At 36.3% G+C, this 17,301-nt stretch overlaps 1 protein-coding gene across 3 annotated transcripts in view; it reads right to left on the bottom strand.

Annotated features, from left to right (window-relative positions):
• The window catches only part of SPATA6 (spermatogenesis associated 6), a 144,034-nt gene that overhangs the window by 114,736 nt on the left and 11,997 nt on the right, over positions 1-17,301 (bottom strand). For all 3 annotated transcript variants that reach the window (XM_025420157.3, XM_025420158.3, XM_049094130.1), the window contains exons 2-3: positions 8,457-8,594; positions 6,739-6,787 (exon numbers count right to left, since the gene is read on the bottom strand). In XM_025420157.3, coding sequence (XP_025275942.2) covers positions 6,739-6,787; positions 8,457-8,594 — 187 coding nt within the window. The remainder of the gene's footprint in view (positions 1-6,738; positions 6,788-8,456; positions 8,595-17,301) is intronic.

The raw sequence follows: 17,301 nt of genomic DNA, 5'->3' as shown, positions 1-17,301 counted from the left end.
ATTTTTAATTTTATTTAAAGGAGCTGTTTCTACCATCACTCTGTGTTTAAGGTTAGTTTGGTACTATAGAGGCTCACTGTGGGGACAACTACGAGAAAGCTCCACAGGTGTCCCCTCCCTTCTCCTCTATCAGAGACCTGTGTAGTTTTTAGAAAGGTGACACATGCACCACTTGAACCTAAGTACAACATGTATAAACTAAGGGACAGCATATTGTATTCCCCCAACCGTAATTAGAATAAATCTGAAAACTTTATTAAAATTATGGATCACAGACTTCTTATTCCTAAGAATAGGGAAGACATGAGGCCTGAAGCTGATCCAATTTTGTACCAGAAATTTGACTCCCATAAATGAGGTGAAGATTCAGGAGTATACAACAATTATAAGTGTCTAAACAACTAAAACAGAGCTTTAACAAGACAATACATTAATATGGGTTTAATCAGGAGAGAGAAATCACAAAAGGAAAATTTAATATAAAGAACTATTAACTATAATGGGAGTTAAAGTAATGGAAGACTGTCTAGCTGTAAAGACACAAAGAGAACTTAAAAGAATATAGGAATAGCAGACAAAAGCCACAGCCATTACTCCTGAGGCTCAGAGCACAGAAGAAAGAGTTTTCCTCTAGCTCTCTTCTCCAGTGCTGAGATCCAGAACTTATTCAAGAGGGTACAACTTTTGCTTCTTGAAAGAGAAAAGTTGCTCACTTACTAGAAATCTGCCTAAGGAACTGGCTAGCAATCATCCATGTAAGGTGCCAGGAAGGTTATTCACAGAGAGGTGTTTCACCAGAGGCACTTCAGTACAAAACTACAAACAATACACAACACAAACAGGGACAGCCACTCTGTACTGCAGTACCTGAGCTCCAGGGAAGGCTCAAGCACCACAGGAGTCTGTGTTGGAAAAAGCCAGGCTCAATGCAAGAGCCTACTAAGGAAGCACAACCATTTCCCTCTGTAACTTTACTCCGGGGCCCTCTACTACATGAAGCTTCAGTGCCAGCTGAGGAAAAAAAAAAATATTTGAAGGAACCAGATCAATTTCCACAGAGCAGGCAAAAAGATTGAATTTGGAACTGAGGGGTAAGAAATCAATAACCAGGACATTATATGAAGCAAAAACTGAAATAAATGAAAGGAGAAACAGAAAATTCAATAATTATAGCTGGACATTCAAATGCCCTTCTCTCTGTAATTGATAAAACAATCAGGCCTCCCTCACCCCTCAAAAGATAAAATCAGCAAGAATATAGAAGACTTAAACATTATCAGCCAACTTGACCTAATAGAAATAGATAGATATAGAATATCTCAACCAACATCAGCAAAATGCACATTCAAGGGCAAGTGGAATATTATCAAGGATAGAAATATGTCTCAGTAAATTTAAAAGAACTAAAATCCTATCAAGTATGTTCTCTTACCACAGTAGAATTAAGTTAGAAATCAATATCATAAAGAAATGTAGGAAATGTGAAAATATTTGGAAATAACATATTTCAAAATAAACCGAAGAGCAAAGAAGAAACCACACACACATAAAAATTAGACAATATCTTGAAATTAATGGAAACAAATAACATCAAAATTTAATAAATGCAGCAAAATCAGTATGTAGAAAGAAATTTTAGCTTTAAATGCTTATAAAAGTAGATATATCTAAGACCTATCATCTAAACTTGTATTCAAGAAACTAGGAAAGGAAGAACAAAGCATGCACTAAGCAGGTAGAAGAAAGAATAATAAAGATTAGAATAAAAATCAGTAAAATTGAAAATATGAAAACAGAGAAATATCACTGAAATTAAAAAGTGATTCTTCAAGGGGTCTCGGTGGCTCAATCAGTTAAGTATCTGCCTCCGACTCAGGTCATGATCCCAGGGTCCTGGGATGGAGCCCTGTGTCAGTCTCTGCTCAGCATAGAATCTGCTTCTCCTTCTCCCTTTGCCTACTCCCCTCCACTCATGTTCTCTTACTGTCTCACTCTCACTCAAACAAATAAATAAAATCTTAAAAAAAAGTTAAACACATACATTGCATACAATCCAGCTTATATCCATATATTCATAGCAATTAGCCAAAAACTAGAAATAATCCAAATGTCCATCCAAACGCCCATAAAATAGAAATAATACTAAATGCAGAGAAGATTCTAGGAGAACTGCCTTTATGAACTATCAAATCTCTGACATATGAACATGATGTGTCATTTCATTTTTTTAGCTGATCTTTAATTTCACTCAGTAATGTTTTAGAGTTTTGGAAAGGGAAAAAAGTTTCATATGATAGAGTACCAATTTGTCAATAAAGAGGAATGAACCAGTAAAACGTAGAATAACATGGATAGACCTCAAAAGTGGTGAAAGAAGCCAGACACAAAAGACTACATATTAATCTATCTACATGAAATTTCTAGAAAAGGCAAGGAAAGAGAGAAAATAGACCAGTGGTTACTAGGGACTGGAAGTGGGCATAAGGAATGACTACAGATAAGCAGCAGGAAACTTTTCAGATAATGGCAGTATCATAAATTGAATAGTGATGATGGTTCACAACTGTATATATTTTTTAGAAATCATTTAACTATAGTTATAATGGTGAATTTTATGATATGTAAATTATACCTCACTAAAGCTATTAATATAAGGGAAGAAGAGAAGAATGACTCTGCCTTTCCTACAAGAATTGTGTTTTGGGGTAACCAAATTGCTAATAAAGAAAATTTTTTATAGAGGAATTCTACTAATACATATAGAAAGTGACAATATTAGAAAATCCACACTTTATAATCCCTAATGAAAAAATGGATCTCAAAGGATGCTAAAGCTACTCGGTGGAAAGACTGATGAGGAACTTTGCAATGGAGGAATCAGGCTGGTGCTACCTGGAGCCAAATCATCAATCTTAATATTACCAAACTTAACACAATCAGACTCGTACGCCATTTGATATTTTACAAGTACACAGCATCAACTGTGAAGGATTCTTGCCCAAAAATAAATAAATAAATAAACCTGAATCCGATCAAATCTCTAGATCTAATTAACAGTTTATATAATACAGTAATAAACAAGCTAAACCACCTATTTTTTTTTTTAAACTACCCTTTAAGGAAGCAATCAGTCAAATCCAAGTTGTAGGATATTTTTTTGAAGATTTTATTTATTTGATAGACATTAGAAAGCGGGAGAGGGGTAGGAGAAGCAGATTTCCTGCAGAGCAGGGGACCCAAGACAAGGCTTGATCCCATGACCCTGAGATCATGACCTGGGCTGAAGGCAGATGCTTTACCAACTAAGCCCTCAGGTGCCCCTGTAGAATATTCTAAAGGACTTGGGTTTTCTAGCAAATTCACAGCATTAAAGGGGGTGCCTGTCTGGCTCAGTCAGTGGAGCATGTGACTTCTTTTTTTTTTTTTAATTTTTTTATTTATTTATGATAGTCACACAGAGAGAGAGAGACAGAGAGAGGCAGAGAGAGAAGCAGGCTCCATGCACTGGGAGCCCGGCGTGGGATCCGATCCCGGGTCTCCAAGATCGCGCCCTGGGCCAAAGGCAGGCGCTAAACCACTGCGCCATCCAGGGATCCCAGCATGTGACTTCTTGATCTTGAGGTTGGAGGTTCAAGCCTCATATTGGGGTGGAGATTACTTAAAAACAAAAACTTAAAAAAAGAAAGGGAAACTACTACAGAAAAAAAGAAGTTTAAGAGCTAAACAGCAATACACAAAGTGTGAACCACACCTTGATTGGATTCTGATTTTAGCAAACCAACCATAAAAAGACATTTTGGTGACAACTAGGGAAATCTTCATAATGATTACATATTTGATGTTATTAAGAAATTATTAATTTTGGGAGTGCCTGGATGGTGCTGTCAGTTAAACATCCGACTCTTGTTTTCAATTCAGGTCATGGACTCAGGGTTCTGAGATTGAGCCCTGTTTTAGGCTCCCTGCTCAGCATGAAGTCCACTTGAGATTCTCTCTTTCTCTCTCACTCTGCCCCTTTCACTTGTACTCTCTCTCTCTCTCTCTTTTAAAGATTTTATTTATTTATTCATTAGACACACAGAGAGAGGCAGAGACATAGACAGAGGGAAAAGCAGGCTCCACATAGGGGGCCTGATGTGGGACTCGATCCTGAGACTCCGGGATCACGACCTGAGCTGAAAGCAGACGCTCAACCGCTGAGCCACCCAAGTGTCCCTCTCTCTCTCAAATAAATAAATATTTTTTAAAAAATTAATTTTATTGTATGATATCAGCATAGTGGTTGTGTGTGTGTGTGTGTGTGTGTGTGTGTGTGTATTTCAGTCTTTATCAGTCAGAGATCATGCCAGAGTATTTGTGGTAAAATAATATAAATTATTTGCTTTTAAAGAGTCCCACAATTACTTAAAGATTGATAATATGGGTGATCCCTGGGTGGCTCAACGGTTTAGCGCCTGCCTTTGGCCCAGGGTGTGATCCTGGAGTCCTGGGATCGAGTCCCACATCAGGCTCCCTGCATGGAGCCTGCTTCTCCCTCTATGCCTGTGTCTCTGCCTCTCTGCCTCTGTGTGTGTGTGTGTGTGTGTGTGTCTCATGAATAAATAAGTAAAATCCAGAAAAAAAGAAAAGATTGATAATATGTTGAAAATTGTTGAAGCTAGACAATATATATGTTGGGCTTCATTGCCCCATCCTCTCCACTCTTAGTATGTTTTTAATTTTTCATATTAATAAGGTTAGTGGACAGGGAAAGACTGCAAAACTAAAAGAAAAAGAAAAGTAAAAGAAAAAGGGGGCTGCAGCTCACAAGAGAGATTAGAAATAAAGGCTGATGTGGAAGTCATCAGAAGATAGGAACACATGAGCCAAATATTTGGAGAGTAGAATATAAGAAGAAAGTAGAAAATAAATACATAAAAAGAGACCAGAGAAGTAAAGCCAGTGGAATAGTAATAAATAAAGACAGAGTAGAAAAAGATGAGTTTGAGAAAGGTACCAAAAAGAAGAGACCTAAAAGAAAAATTGAATCAGAATCAATTAAGGCAAGAAAGTTTCCAAATAATAACTACTAAGTACTCTTCTTACAGCCCCCAAATTTCCAATCAAATAGAATAAAGGGACACCTGGGTGGTTTAGTTGGTTAAACATTCAACTCTTGGTTTCAGGTCAGGTCCTAATCTCATGGTTGGTAAGAATGAGCCCCATGTGGGGCTCTACGGTCAGCAGGAGTCTGCTTAGATATTCTCTCCCTCTGTCCCTTCCCCCACTTGCATGCTCTCTTGCTCTCTCTCTCTCTCAAATAAATAAATAAATCTTTTTAAAAAATACACAGAAAAAAAAATTATGTTTCTAACAAAAGAATTTCAGAATGGGGATCCCTGGGTGGCGCAGCGGTTTGGCGCCTGCCTTTGACCCAGGGCGCGATCCTGGAGACCCGGGATCGAATCCCACATCGGGCTCCCGGTGCATGGAGCCTGCTTCTCCCTCTGCCTGTGTCTCTGCCTCTCTCTCTCTCTCACTGTGTGCCTATCATAAATAAATTAAAAAAAAAAAAAAAAAAAAGAATTTCAGAATGATGAAATAATTATCTCATTCAGCTATGAGATAAACAATATCTAGATATTAGATATTTAGATATTAGAATTCATACCTTCTAAAATACACAACACAATCTCCCAGATATTGACGATGTTGAAGGAATATTAAAAAGGCATTTACAAAAAAATAAATAAATAAAAATAAAAAGGCATTTACCCACTGGCACCAAATTGCCACCTAGCTAATCTGCCACAGTGAAAGATAGGATACCAAGTGCTAGAACAACTATAAAAAAATAAATAAATAAAGAAGATATTGACACTGGCCATTAAAGAGTTCTCTGGAGAAAAATCATTAAACTGTAAGATTCATGAAGATTAGATAGTAAGCTGGCCCAATTTCTCCCCATATGCTCATATTCCAGCATGGTGCCAGGTCCCATGTTCCTACAATAATGGAGCCCCAGTGGGGTACTGGGGGCAGGTAGCACTGATGATGCCCAATATTGTTGGTGTTTTGAGCCACAGTTCTAAATGTTAGAGCAAACTGTGATCTCAGATCCCTCTCTAATTACAAGGATAAATAAGAGAGCTTTTCATTTCATACTCGAAGCTTTAATAACTTATTCCCACATATGTATATACCTCTGCATTGTTGCTCTCAAAAGTAGTTGTACCTCTTTATACTTAATTTCTAGTACTTTGAGGAATTTATTATCCACAGCCTTGAAAATGTCACTTCAAATAATTTATTAACATATTAGATGCAATACAAAATGTAAATCATATATATTTTAAGCTATCATCCCTTAAATCTTCTATTATTTACTCTATTAATTTTCAATACACTGAGGTTAAAGACATATGCTTCTTTGCAAGGCAAAGCCCCACCTAACATGAATCTCTATCTTTACATCAAAAACAATTCATATCATCTAAATCAATATAAGGTTCAAATAAGTCTTTTTGATTTCCACAGACCCAACACAGAAAAAGGAAAAACTCCCAGCCTCTCTGCAGCACATGTATATTTCATTATTTCCAGGTATATTCTGAAAAATGTTTTTAAAAATGTTTAAAAGGTCTCCAATTGAGATCTTTAAAATTCTTAGCAAACTTTTTTAAAATTTTACCTAACTCAAGATTAATAAGCATAATTCTAAAATGTCCTAGAATCAGGAATGAAAAGTTAAAAACTTACATTCAAGCTGTGCAACCACATCTCCAGGGTCTACTGCTTCAGGGAACACCTATAGTGGGAGAATGTAGATGGAAGCAGTGTGGGAAAGAAGAAATGAAAGGAACAGACACATAAAAAGTCTTTGTTTTTCCCCTCATTCCCATAATATTCCTTTCCCACCCAAAGAAATTTCTGACATTATTGAGGACTGTCACTTCATCTCTGCTTCCCATGATCACTATGGAGGGTCTGACAATTAAACACCCATTACAGCTGACTATGGCTCCCTCTCCAACGTCACCAGTGCTTCATCTTCATCTCCAGTTCCTCCTGCTGTTTGTTTCCGTGGTCGTACTGGCCTTCTTGGTGCGCCTCTAACTCATCAAGCTTATTCCCACCAAGAAGCCTTTCTATTTGCTATTCCTCGGCTTAGAATGCTTTTCCTGGGCAGCCCAGGTGGCTCAGCAGTTTAGCGCCGCCTTCGGCCCAGGTTGTAATCCTGGAGACCCTGGATCGAGTCCTATGTCAGGCTCCCTGCATGGAGCCTGCTTCTCTCTCTGCCTGTGTCTCTGCCTCTCTCTCTCTCTCTCTGTCTGTGTCTCTCATTCATGAATAAATAAAGTCTTAAAAAAAAATTCTAAAAAAAAAAAAAAAAAAAGAATGCTTTTCCTCCAGACCTTCGAATAACTGGTAACTGTCTCATAATTCAGGCTCAGCTTAAATGTTACTGCCATCTCTGAACACCCTTTAAAATAGTCACTCAGACCCTCTCCATCCCCTGTCCTCCCTTTATTCTTTTCATGACATTTATCACTACCTAAAATTATATTATTCTCATGTTTACTTGATTAGTGTCTGTTTCTCCCATTACAGTGAAAGCTCCAAGAAAGGAGGCTATTTGTCTTGTTTACCCAGTGCCTCAAACAGTGCATGGTACAGGGCAGGACATGGGTAATTACTTGCAGAAAAAATGGGGAAGGAAGGAAGGAAGGAAGGAAGGAAGGAAGGAAGGAAGGAAGGAAGGAAGGAAGGAAGGAAGGAAGGAAGGAAGGAAAAGGAAAGGAAAGGGAGGGAGGGAGGGAGGGAGGGAAAGGAAAGGGAGGGAAGGGAAGGGAAGGGAAGGGAAGGGAAGGGAAGGGAAGGGAAGGGAAGGGAAGGGAAGGGAAGGGAAGGGAAGGGAAGGGAAGGGAAGGGAAGGGAAGGAAGGAAGGAAAGGAAAGGAAAGGAAAGGAAAGGAAAGGAAAGGAAAGGAAAGGAAAGGAAAGGAAAGAGGAATAGGAGGTTAGGGAAGGAAGGAGGGAAGTAGAGAAGGAAAGAATGAAACAAAAAAAGTGAAGAATATGACTGGTAATAAACTAAAAGCAGTAGTTTTAGGGGAAAAATAGAAAAGAAACTCAAGAAAGTACACGAGATAGCCATAAATAAAAATATAAAACCTATTTTTACCTATTAATATCTTTTTTTTTATAAAAATTATTTAATACTCAAGATGCTCTATCTTACATAAAGCCCACTAGCAAAATTTGGAAATAGTCTGATCCATCATGAAAAAGAGGCAACTGATTCACTGCATAATAGAATGCATATTTATTTTCAAGCTTCTGAGTTTAAGTTACAAATCTCCTTCTGAATGAAATCAAAGTATACAGTCAGCAACAATAATTTGTGTTCTGGGCTTTTATTAAAAATTGGAAGTATTCTGATTATTTGTTAATATTTGATCTGATACGTGAACTCACCTTTTCAAACACCATTCTGGCATTGAAGACCAGTGGAAAATTGGCTGGGACACATTGTGTCTTTTTGTATTGGCCAAACACACAGATGCTAAGATAGATGTCCTCCTTGTCTTTCAGCACCACTCCTGGACAAGTTACCTGAATGAAATTAGATAGAGAGATGTAACTGCTTTATGAATTCCCTGAACTGTCTTACTAAAATAATTTACAAGGCATTACATTAAAACACTAGTCTGCTAAGCTAATAAAAATACGCACAAATAAAAAAAGGAGAGAGAGAGACTCAAGTGTTTACAGAGTTAAATGAAATGCCTTTATAACTTCCATCCCTCTGAGAAATCTATGATTCTCCATTTGGTTATTTGTGCCACATTTGAAGCTCTGTGTACTGGCTCTTGGGACAGACACTAACAGTTTTAAAGTCTGCCTTAGGCACCCACTTTACGCTGAATGCTGACATAAACTTATTCAGCATCATTTAATCACAAAGGATTAAGACTCAGCAGAAACAAAGCACTATCCTAAAAGACACAAAAAAATAGTGATAGAAAGTACCACCCTAAACAGCAGCCCATGCACACTCTCATCAAAAGCAATATGACAAACTTCCAAAGCTAGTGAACTATAAGTTTCTAGCCCAGTGAAATATTTTTAAAATATGAAATTGTACTTACTTAGCCACATGATTGACAGAAAGTATAGACATAAAATATGGCATTTCTAAAAACTACATGGCACAGTCTCCTCAGGCCCTGCCCACATTTCATTGTCAGTAATCAACCACACCCTTACATGGATTTTAAAGGCTAAGATTTCATTCTAATATACTCATATTGTAGTAGCACTCAACACCTCCCCAATAATACAATCAAAGTATATTTGTATTGTCCTCTGACCACACACATTACATTCTTCCATTATTAGGATGACTACTCCTTACCATTCCATTTCATCTCCTCCTCATTTATAATTATCACCTCTCAAGGCTTACATCAATCAGCTACATCTCCTACAAAAAAAACCTATCTTGACTCATCAGATATCATTATTCATTCAATCTAACTCAAACATTTATTATGAATTTACTATATTCAAGTAAAAACGTTTTAAATTCTCATAACATTTTGTAGTTCTCTTAAGGCCTAATTATTGTCTCCATGCATTTTAATAAAGTGGGTACATCTCACCTCTTGCAGTTGTAATTCCCTAAGGACAGAAATTTTATTCTCATCAGTGTATCCAAAGCCACAGACTTTCAGTGTTAAAAAGAAGCTTAGAGATTATCAAGTACAGCTTCATATTTTTTATATATGACAACAATAGAGCCCCAAGAAATATAGGTGATCTACTTACTTAAAGCGACACAGTAAATGAATCAATACAATACATTCAAAAGTGCTTAGAAAAGTGCCTAACAGAACATTCCACCAATATTAGCTATAGTTATTGTTAGACTGAAAATCATTATAATTTGTCATATCAACACAAATTATTGCACTGAATAAATGACTAAGACTTCATGTCTCTTTGTACATAGCAGTTAAGATTATTTTCTGTGCCAGATACTTTTACTTCCTCTCCCCCGAATCAATTTTCCACTCTGTCCTAATATATTCCCCACTGATTATTAAAATCTATTAAAATCAAGGTCTTCAGCAAATCTCATGCTGTCCATCACCTTCATTTCCTACTCTGCCTCATTAAAATCAAATCTGTTAGAATCCCTCTAACTCCATATTACCCAATGTGGTAGGTGCTAGCCACTTATGCTTACACTTGTGGCTAGTCCAAATTTGAGATGGACAATGAGTGTAAAATACAAGATTTTGAAGATTTTGAGAACTTGTTCAAAAGATTTTGAAGACTCATTACAAAATCAGCATAAAATATCTCATTAATAACTAACACTTTGAATATATTGACTTAAGTAAAATTATTATTAAAACTAATTTATTTATTTATTTTCACTTTTTTAATGTAGCTGGTAAAAAATTTACAATTATATCCTTGGTTCAAACTTGTTACTCATATTCTATTTCTACTGAGTTGTGCAGCTACTCTAATTGAGAGTACTCAACTGGAAACTACTGACTCTCTTTCCAATGTGCAATATATGCAAAAGGGCAACTGGGTGGCTCAGTGGTTGAGCATCTGCCTTTGGCTCAGGTTGTGATCCTGGGATCCTGGGATCAAGTCCCACATCAGGCTCCCAGCAGGGAGCCTGCTTCTCCCTCTGCCTATGTCTCTGCCTCTCTCTCTCTGTGTCTCTCATGAATAAATAAATAAAATCTTTGAAATACACACACACACACACACACACACACACACATACATATATACGCAAGAAAGCATGAGTTTTTCTCACCCACATTTCTACAAATTCTGCCATGCTTTAAAAGAACACCCAGTAGCTTTCCAAAAAGAAAGTAGGAAAGGGAGGGTGGGTAAAGAAAATCAGATTGAACAAACAGAAAATAAAAAGCAAAGCAGTTGACTTAAACAACCATATGGATAATTACATGAATGCAAATAATCTAAGCATTCTAATTAAATGGAAGAGAGATTGTCAGATTGGATTTAAAAAAAGCAAGAACAATATGCTGTATGCAAAAAAAAATCACTTTAAAGATAAAGATGCACATGGCAAAGTACTTTCAGAATGGTGGATCAAATACCTCCAAAAATCAGCCCCTCTATAAAAGCAAAAGAGAACATTACCAACAACTGGTGAAATCAACTTTTTACAGCTATAGAAAACAACCAGAGATTTCCAACAAACTGAAGAGCATTTATTTGAAAAAAAATAGCTGACTTGCAGTTAAAACAGTGATACTGTGGTATGCTAACATATTCTACTCCCAATCTCCTCTACTCAGGTCTTCTTTAGCCTTGAAATACAAAATCCTTAGAATTATACTAGCCATGAAAACCAGCACACAGACACTGGAGTGTTCAGAACAGGTTTAACGCTCCCCAAAAAGCCTCATCCCCGTGGAACTGTCATTATTTGATCTGTCTGACAGTTCCCTGGAAACCCTCATTCACAGGGATTCTCTTTATTTGATCTGAATTGGAGTTCACTCATACAAACAGCCTTTCTCCCGAAGGCAATTGTCAAAAACAATCAGTAGCAATTGTTTAACACAACAGATGCCCGAGGCAGTGATCACAATTGAGGCAAACCATAACCTGATCAAAATGCAAAGCTGGAAATGCATGTATATGAGTGTATGGGGGGGAGGTGCTGTCTTGAGAAGCTATATAACATAATTTTAGCAGTTTAGAAGATCATGCACATGTTCAAGGTTGTGCATGTGCCCAGAAATGACCTGATGAAACCCTAATCTCTCTGGCTGACCCCGAGGCTTTGAAACAGTTGGAAGTGAAGGCTAAAACAGAGTTGTAAACTACCTGCAGAGCACAGAAAATATGCCTCAACAATCATACAAAGATCCTCAGCAAAGACAGGGAGACTTATTGGTTCAAGACATTTAAGGATATATAAATCTAGTCATTAGCAAGCCATGAAGCTAACCAAGCAGACTTTGGTGGCCAACCGTGACAAAGAATACAGACATTAACTCAGGAAAGTAACTAAACAAACAGAAAGCAATAGCAAACAACAAACCCTGAGAAAGAGGGGGAGTCTGATTTACAGAGTTCCATATTATACTATTTAAAATGTTCAATTTTCAACAAAAAAAAATATTACATGCAAAGAAACAAGAGTATCACCCATACACAGGGGAAAAGGCAGTCAACAGAAACTGTCTCTGAGGAAGCCCAGTCTCCTAAACAGAGACTTTAAATCACCTATTATAAATATGTAAAAAGAACTAAAGGAAACTTTGTCTAAAAATCTAAAGCAAAAAACAAAAATAAAAAATAAATAAAAATCTCAAGTAAAGTATGGCAACATGGCAATAATGTTTCATCAAAGAAGGAATATCAAAAATAAATAGAAATTATTTTTTTAAAGAACAAAGTAGAAATTCTAGAGTTGAAAAGCACATGACAGAAATGAAAAAAAATCACTAAAGAAGCTAGCAGAAGAAAGACTACGTGAACCTGAAAATATTATTCAGCCTAAGGAACAGAAAGAAAAAATAAAGAAAAATGAACAGGGACATCAGGGTGGCTCAGTGGTTGAGTATTTGCCTTCGGCTCAGGTGTGATCCCGGTGTCCCAAGATCAAGTCCCATATATCGTGCTCCCCATAGAGAGCCTGCTTCTCCCTCTGCCTGTATCTCTGCCTCTCTGTTTCTCATGAATAGATAAATAAAATCTTAAAAAAAAAAGAAAAAAGAACAATGAACAGAATCTCAGAGATCTGTGGAATACTATTAAGCACAACATAGAAATGACAGGAACCCCAGAATGAGAGGAGAAATGTCCAGAAAGAATATCTGAAAAAATAATGGACAAAAACTTCCATAATTTAAAGAAAAGTAATCTGGGATCCCTGGGTGGCGCAGCGGTTTGGCGCCTGCCTTTGGCCCAGGGCGTGATCCTGGAGACCCGGGATCGAATCCCACGTCGGGCTCCCGGTGCATGGAGCCTGCTTCTCCCTCTGCCTATGTCTCTGCCTCTCTCTCTCTCTCTCTCTCTCTCTGTATGACTATCATAAATAAATAAAAATTTAAAAAATAAAAAATAAAGAAAAGTAATCTATACATCCAACAAGCTCAGAGAATTCCAAACCACATAAAAGACAAAGATGAAGAGAGAATTTTTAATGCAACAAAGAGAAGTGATTCAACAGGTACCAAAAATCCTCAATAGGATTAACAGCTGATTTTGCATCAGAAACATGAAGCTATAAAGAAGTGAGATGACTTATTCAAAGTGCCGAAGGAATTTCAGAATATTTGCACAATGCACTTCAATTCTATCAAATAAGAATTCAATTTCAACAAAAATTTCCCTTCCAAAAGGATGGAAAACTAAGACATTCTTAGCAAAACAAAAACAGGTAATTCATCATTAGCGCAATTTCCCCATAAGATATACTAAAGAAAATCCTTCAGTAGAAAGGACACTAGATAGCAACTCATATCCACCTGAACAAAAAAAAAAGAACACAAGGAAGGGAACTGCATAGATAAATATGACGACAGTATGCATTTTTTTCTCTTATTGCTCCATCCTTAATTAAAATTAAATTACATAAAGCAGCAATTACTAAACTGTGTTGATAAGGCTTATCTGTATAAAGATATAATTTGTATGACAATAAAATCATTAAGGGACAGAATGGAACTAAATAGAAGCAAAAGTTTTGTGTACTATTCAAATTAAATTGGTATTAATCCATACCAGATTGTTATAAACTAAGATAGTAATTGTGAACCCCCCGAACAACCACTAAGAAAATACCTAAAAAACATAGTAATAGAAACAAAGGAATTAAAATGATATACTAGAAAACAGTTAACACAAAAGGCAGTAATGCAGAAACATAGAAACAACAAAAAAAGACATGACATGCAGAAAACAAATGGCAAAATGAAAGAGACAAATCCTACCTTAACTGTGATTACATTAAAGGCAAACTGACCAAATACTCCAAGCAAAGGTAGAACTTGGCAAAACGGATAAAAACTATAAGCCAGCTATATGTTGTCTATAAGAAACACACTGTAGATTCAAAAACACAAATGAGTTGATAGTAATAGAACGGAAAAAATGAACTATGCAAGCAGCAACCAAAAGAGAGCTGCAATAGTTATACTAATATCAGACAAAATAGACATTAAAACAAAAATGGGCACTAGAAACTAAAACAGACATTTTATAATGACACAGCAATTAAAAACACATATATAAGATATAGATTTCAAGAAAACATATATGCACTTAACAGAGCTCCAAGATACATGGAGCAAAAAAGATAGATATCTCTCCAAAGAAGATAAAACAAATGACCAATAAACTCACGAAAAACGTTCAATATCACTAGTCATTGGGGAAGTATAAATCAAAACCATACTGAAATATCTCTTCACATCCACTAAAATGACTATAATTTAAAAGATGGACAAAAACAAGTGTTGGGGAGCATGCCGAAAAATGGGAACCCTTATACTTTGCTGATGGAAATGTATCAATGGCACAACCACTGTGGAAAAATGTTTGGCAGTTCCTCAAAAAAACTAAACAGAGTTACCATGAAATTCAGCAATTCCTAGGTATATACCCAAGAGTGCTGAAAACATATAACAACCCAAAAATATATACAAGAGTATAGCAGCATTATATAAGAGCCAAAAAGTAGACACAATCCAAATGTCCATCAACTGAAGAATAGATTAGCAAAATGTGGTATATCCAATGGAATATTATCTGACCATAAAAAGGAATAAAGCACTGACAGATGCTACATGAATGAACCTTACAAGCATGCTAAGTGAAAGCAGCCAGACACAAAAGGCTACATACCTTATGATTCCATTTATATAAATGTCCCCAATAGGCAAACCTATAGAGTTAGAAATTCAATTAGCGGTAGCCAGGGTCTTGAGGAAGAGGGAAAATGAGGAATGGCAGCTAATAGGTATGGGATTTCTTTATAGGGTGATGAAAATGCTCTGGAATTGATTGTTTTACAATTTTTCAGTGAATATATTAACATTCACTGAATTGTACACTTTAAATGTTTTTTTAAGACTTTATTTATTTATTCGTGAGAGACACAGAGAGAAAGTAGAGACACAGGCAGAGGGAGAAGGAGGCTCCATGCAGGGAGCCCAATGTGGAACTCAATCCCAGGACTCCGGGACTCCTGGGATCAAACCCTGAGTGAAAGGCAGACACTCAACTGTTGAGCCACCCAGGTGTCCCTAAATGGGTATATTTTTTAACTTGAATTATATCTTCATCTTTTAAAAAATAAAGATTTAAGATAAAAGCAAAATGATAGTAAAAGGTATATCATGCATTCATTAATCATAAGAAAGCTGGATGACTGTCTTAATATGATATAGACTTAAGAGAAAGATTACCAAGGTTAAAGTGAAATATTTCATATTGATTAAAAATTTGATTTATCAGGAAGCTATAACAAAATTAAATGTATAGCTTTAATAATACAGTATCAAAGTAAACGAAGCAAAAAATTACAGTATATAACTGTAACTGATTTTTCAGTAACTGATAAAATAAGCAGTCAAAAGATCATTAAGAGTATAAAAAATGTGAACGACATTCAAGTAATTTGACCTAATTGACATTTATGTAATAACGCCATCCAAGAGCAAAAAGATATACATTTTTTTCAAGTGCACATGAAAACATTCATGAATAGAGATGATATTATGAGCCATATAAGTCTAATAAACAAACAGACTGAAGTCATGCAGAGTATATTTTCTTTTTTTTTTAATAATTTTTTTAAATTTATTTATGATAGGCACACAGTGAGAGAGAGAGAGGCAGAGACACACACAGGCAGAGGGAGAAGCAGGCTCCATGCACCGGGAGCCCGACGTGGGATTCGATCCCGGGTCTCCAGGATCGCGCCCTGGGCCAAAGGCAGGCGCCAAACCGCTGCGCCACCCAGGGATCCCTATTTTCTAATCCCATTAAACCAAACTAGAATAAACAATAGGAAAATCTAAAAAAAAAAAAAAAACAGGAAAAAAAATTAAAAATTAAAAAACAGGAAAATATCTAGAAAAAATCTAAATATTTAGAAATTAGACAATAGATTTCTAAATCACAAGAATAGAAATTACAAGACAAATTAAAAATACTTTGAACTGCATGAAAATGAAAAGACAACATATAAAAATGTGTCAGATATAATTAAATCACTTCTAAAAAGTATACTATAGCATTAAATCTTAGAAATTCCCTGCAATTCTTTTTCTTCAGAAAAGGCATTTGACACCTGTAAGCTCCATTCACGATAAAAGCTCTAGAAAACTGAGGCCTGAAGGAAATTTCCTCAACTGATAAAGAATATCTATGAAAAAGCCTGAATTTGATGTCATACTGATGTTGAAAGACTGGATGCTTCCCCAATATCAGCAAAAAGGTCAGTATGTCCATGCTCAACACTTGTATTCAACAATGTACTATATAGGTCCTGGCCAGTGAAAAAGGACAAGCAAAAGAAATTTTAAAAATAAAAGAAATACAGCGCCTAGGTGGCTCAGTTGATTAAGCATCAGCCTTTGCTTCACGTCACAATCCCAGCGTCCTGGGATTGAGTCCCACACCAGGCTACTTGCTCAGCCAGGAGTCTGCTTCTCCCTTTGCCTGCAGCTTGCCCTGCTTGCACTCTCTGTCTGACAAATAAATAAAATCTTTTTAAAAATAAAAAATAAAAGAAATAAAAGGTATACAAATTGAAAAGAAGTAAAACTGCTTATTTGTAGACAACCTAACTGTAGTCTATAATCTACAAATATGCTACTAGAAATAAAGAATCTGATGTCATAGGATATAAATTCAATATGCAAAAATCAATGTTATTTCTTTATGTCAGAACACTTATATGAATTTTTTTTATTTTAAAAAAAATGAATTTGGGGATCCCTGGGTGGTGCAGCGGTTTGGCGCCTGCCTTTGGCCCAGGGCGCGATCCTGGAGACCCGGGATCGAATCCCACGTCAGGCTCCCGGTGCATGGAGCCTGCTTCTCCCTCTGCCTATGTCTCTGCCTCTCTCTCTCTCTCTATGTGACTATCATAAATAAATAAAATTAAAAAAAATTAAAAAAAAATAAAAATAAAAAAAATGATTTTTTTTAAAAGTACCATTTGCAATAGCATTAAAACCTGAAGTATGCGTACTTACATATAAATTTAACAAAATATGTGTGAGGCATGCCTACTGACAACAAT

Source organism: Canis lupus, chromosome 15, assembly GCF_003254725.2.
Source record: "Canis lupus dingo isolate Sandy chromosome 15, ASM325472v2, whole genome shotgun sequence".
Classification (NCBI taxonomy): Eukaryota; Metazoa; Chordata; class Mammalia; order Carnivora; family Canidae; genus Canis; species Canis lupus.
The sequence above is the reverse complement of the archived record's forward strand: the minus strand, read 5'-3'. Positions and strand labels throughout refer to the sequence as shown.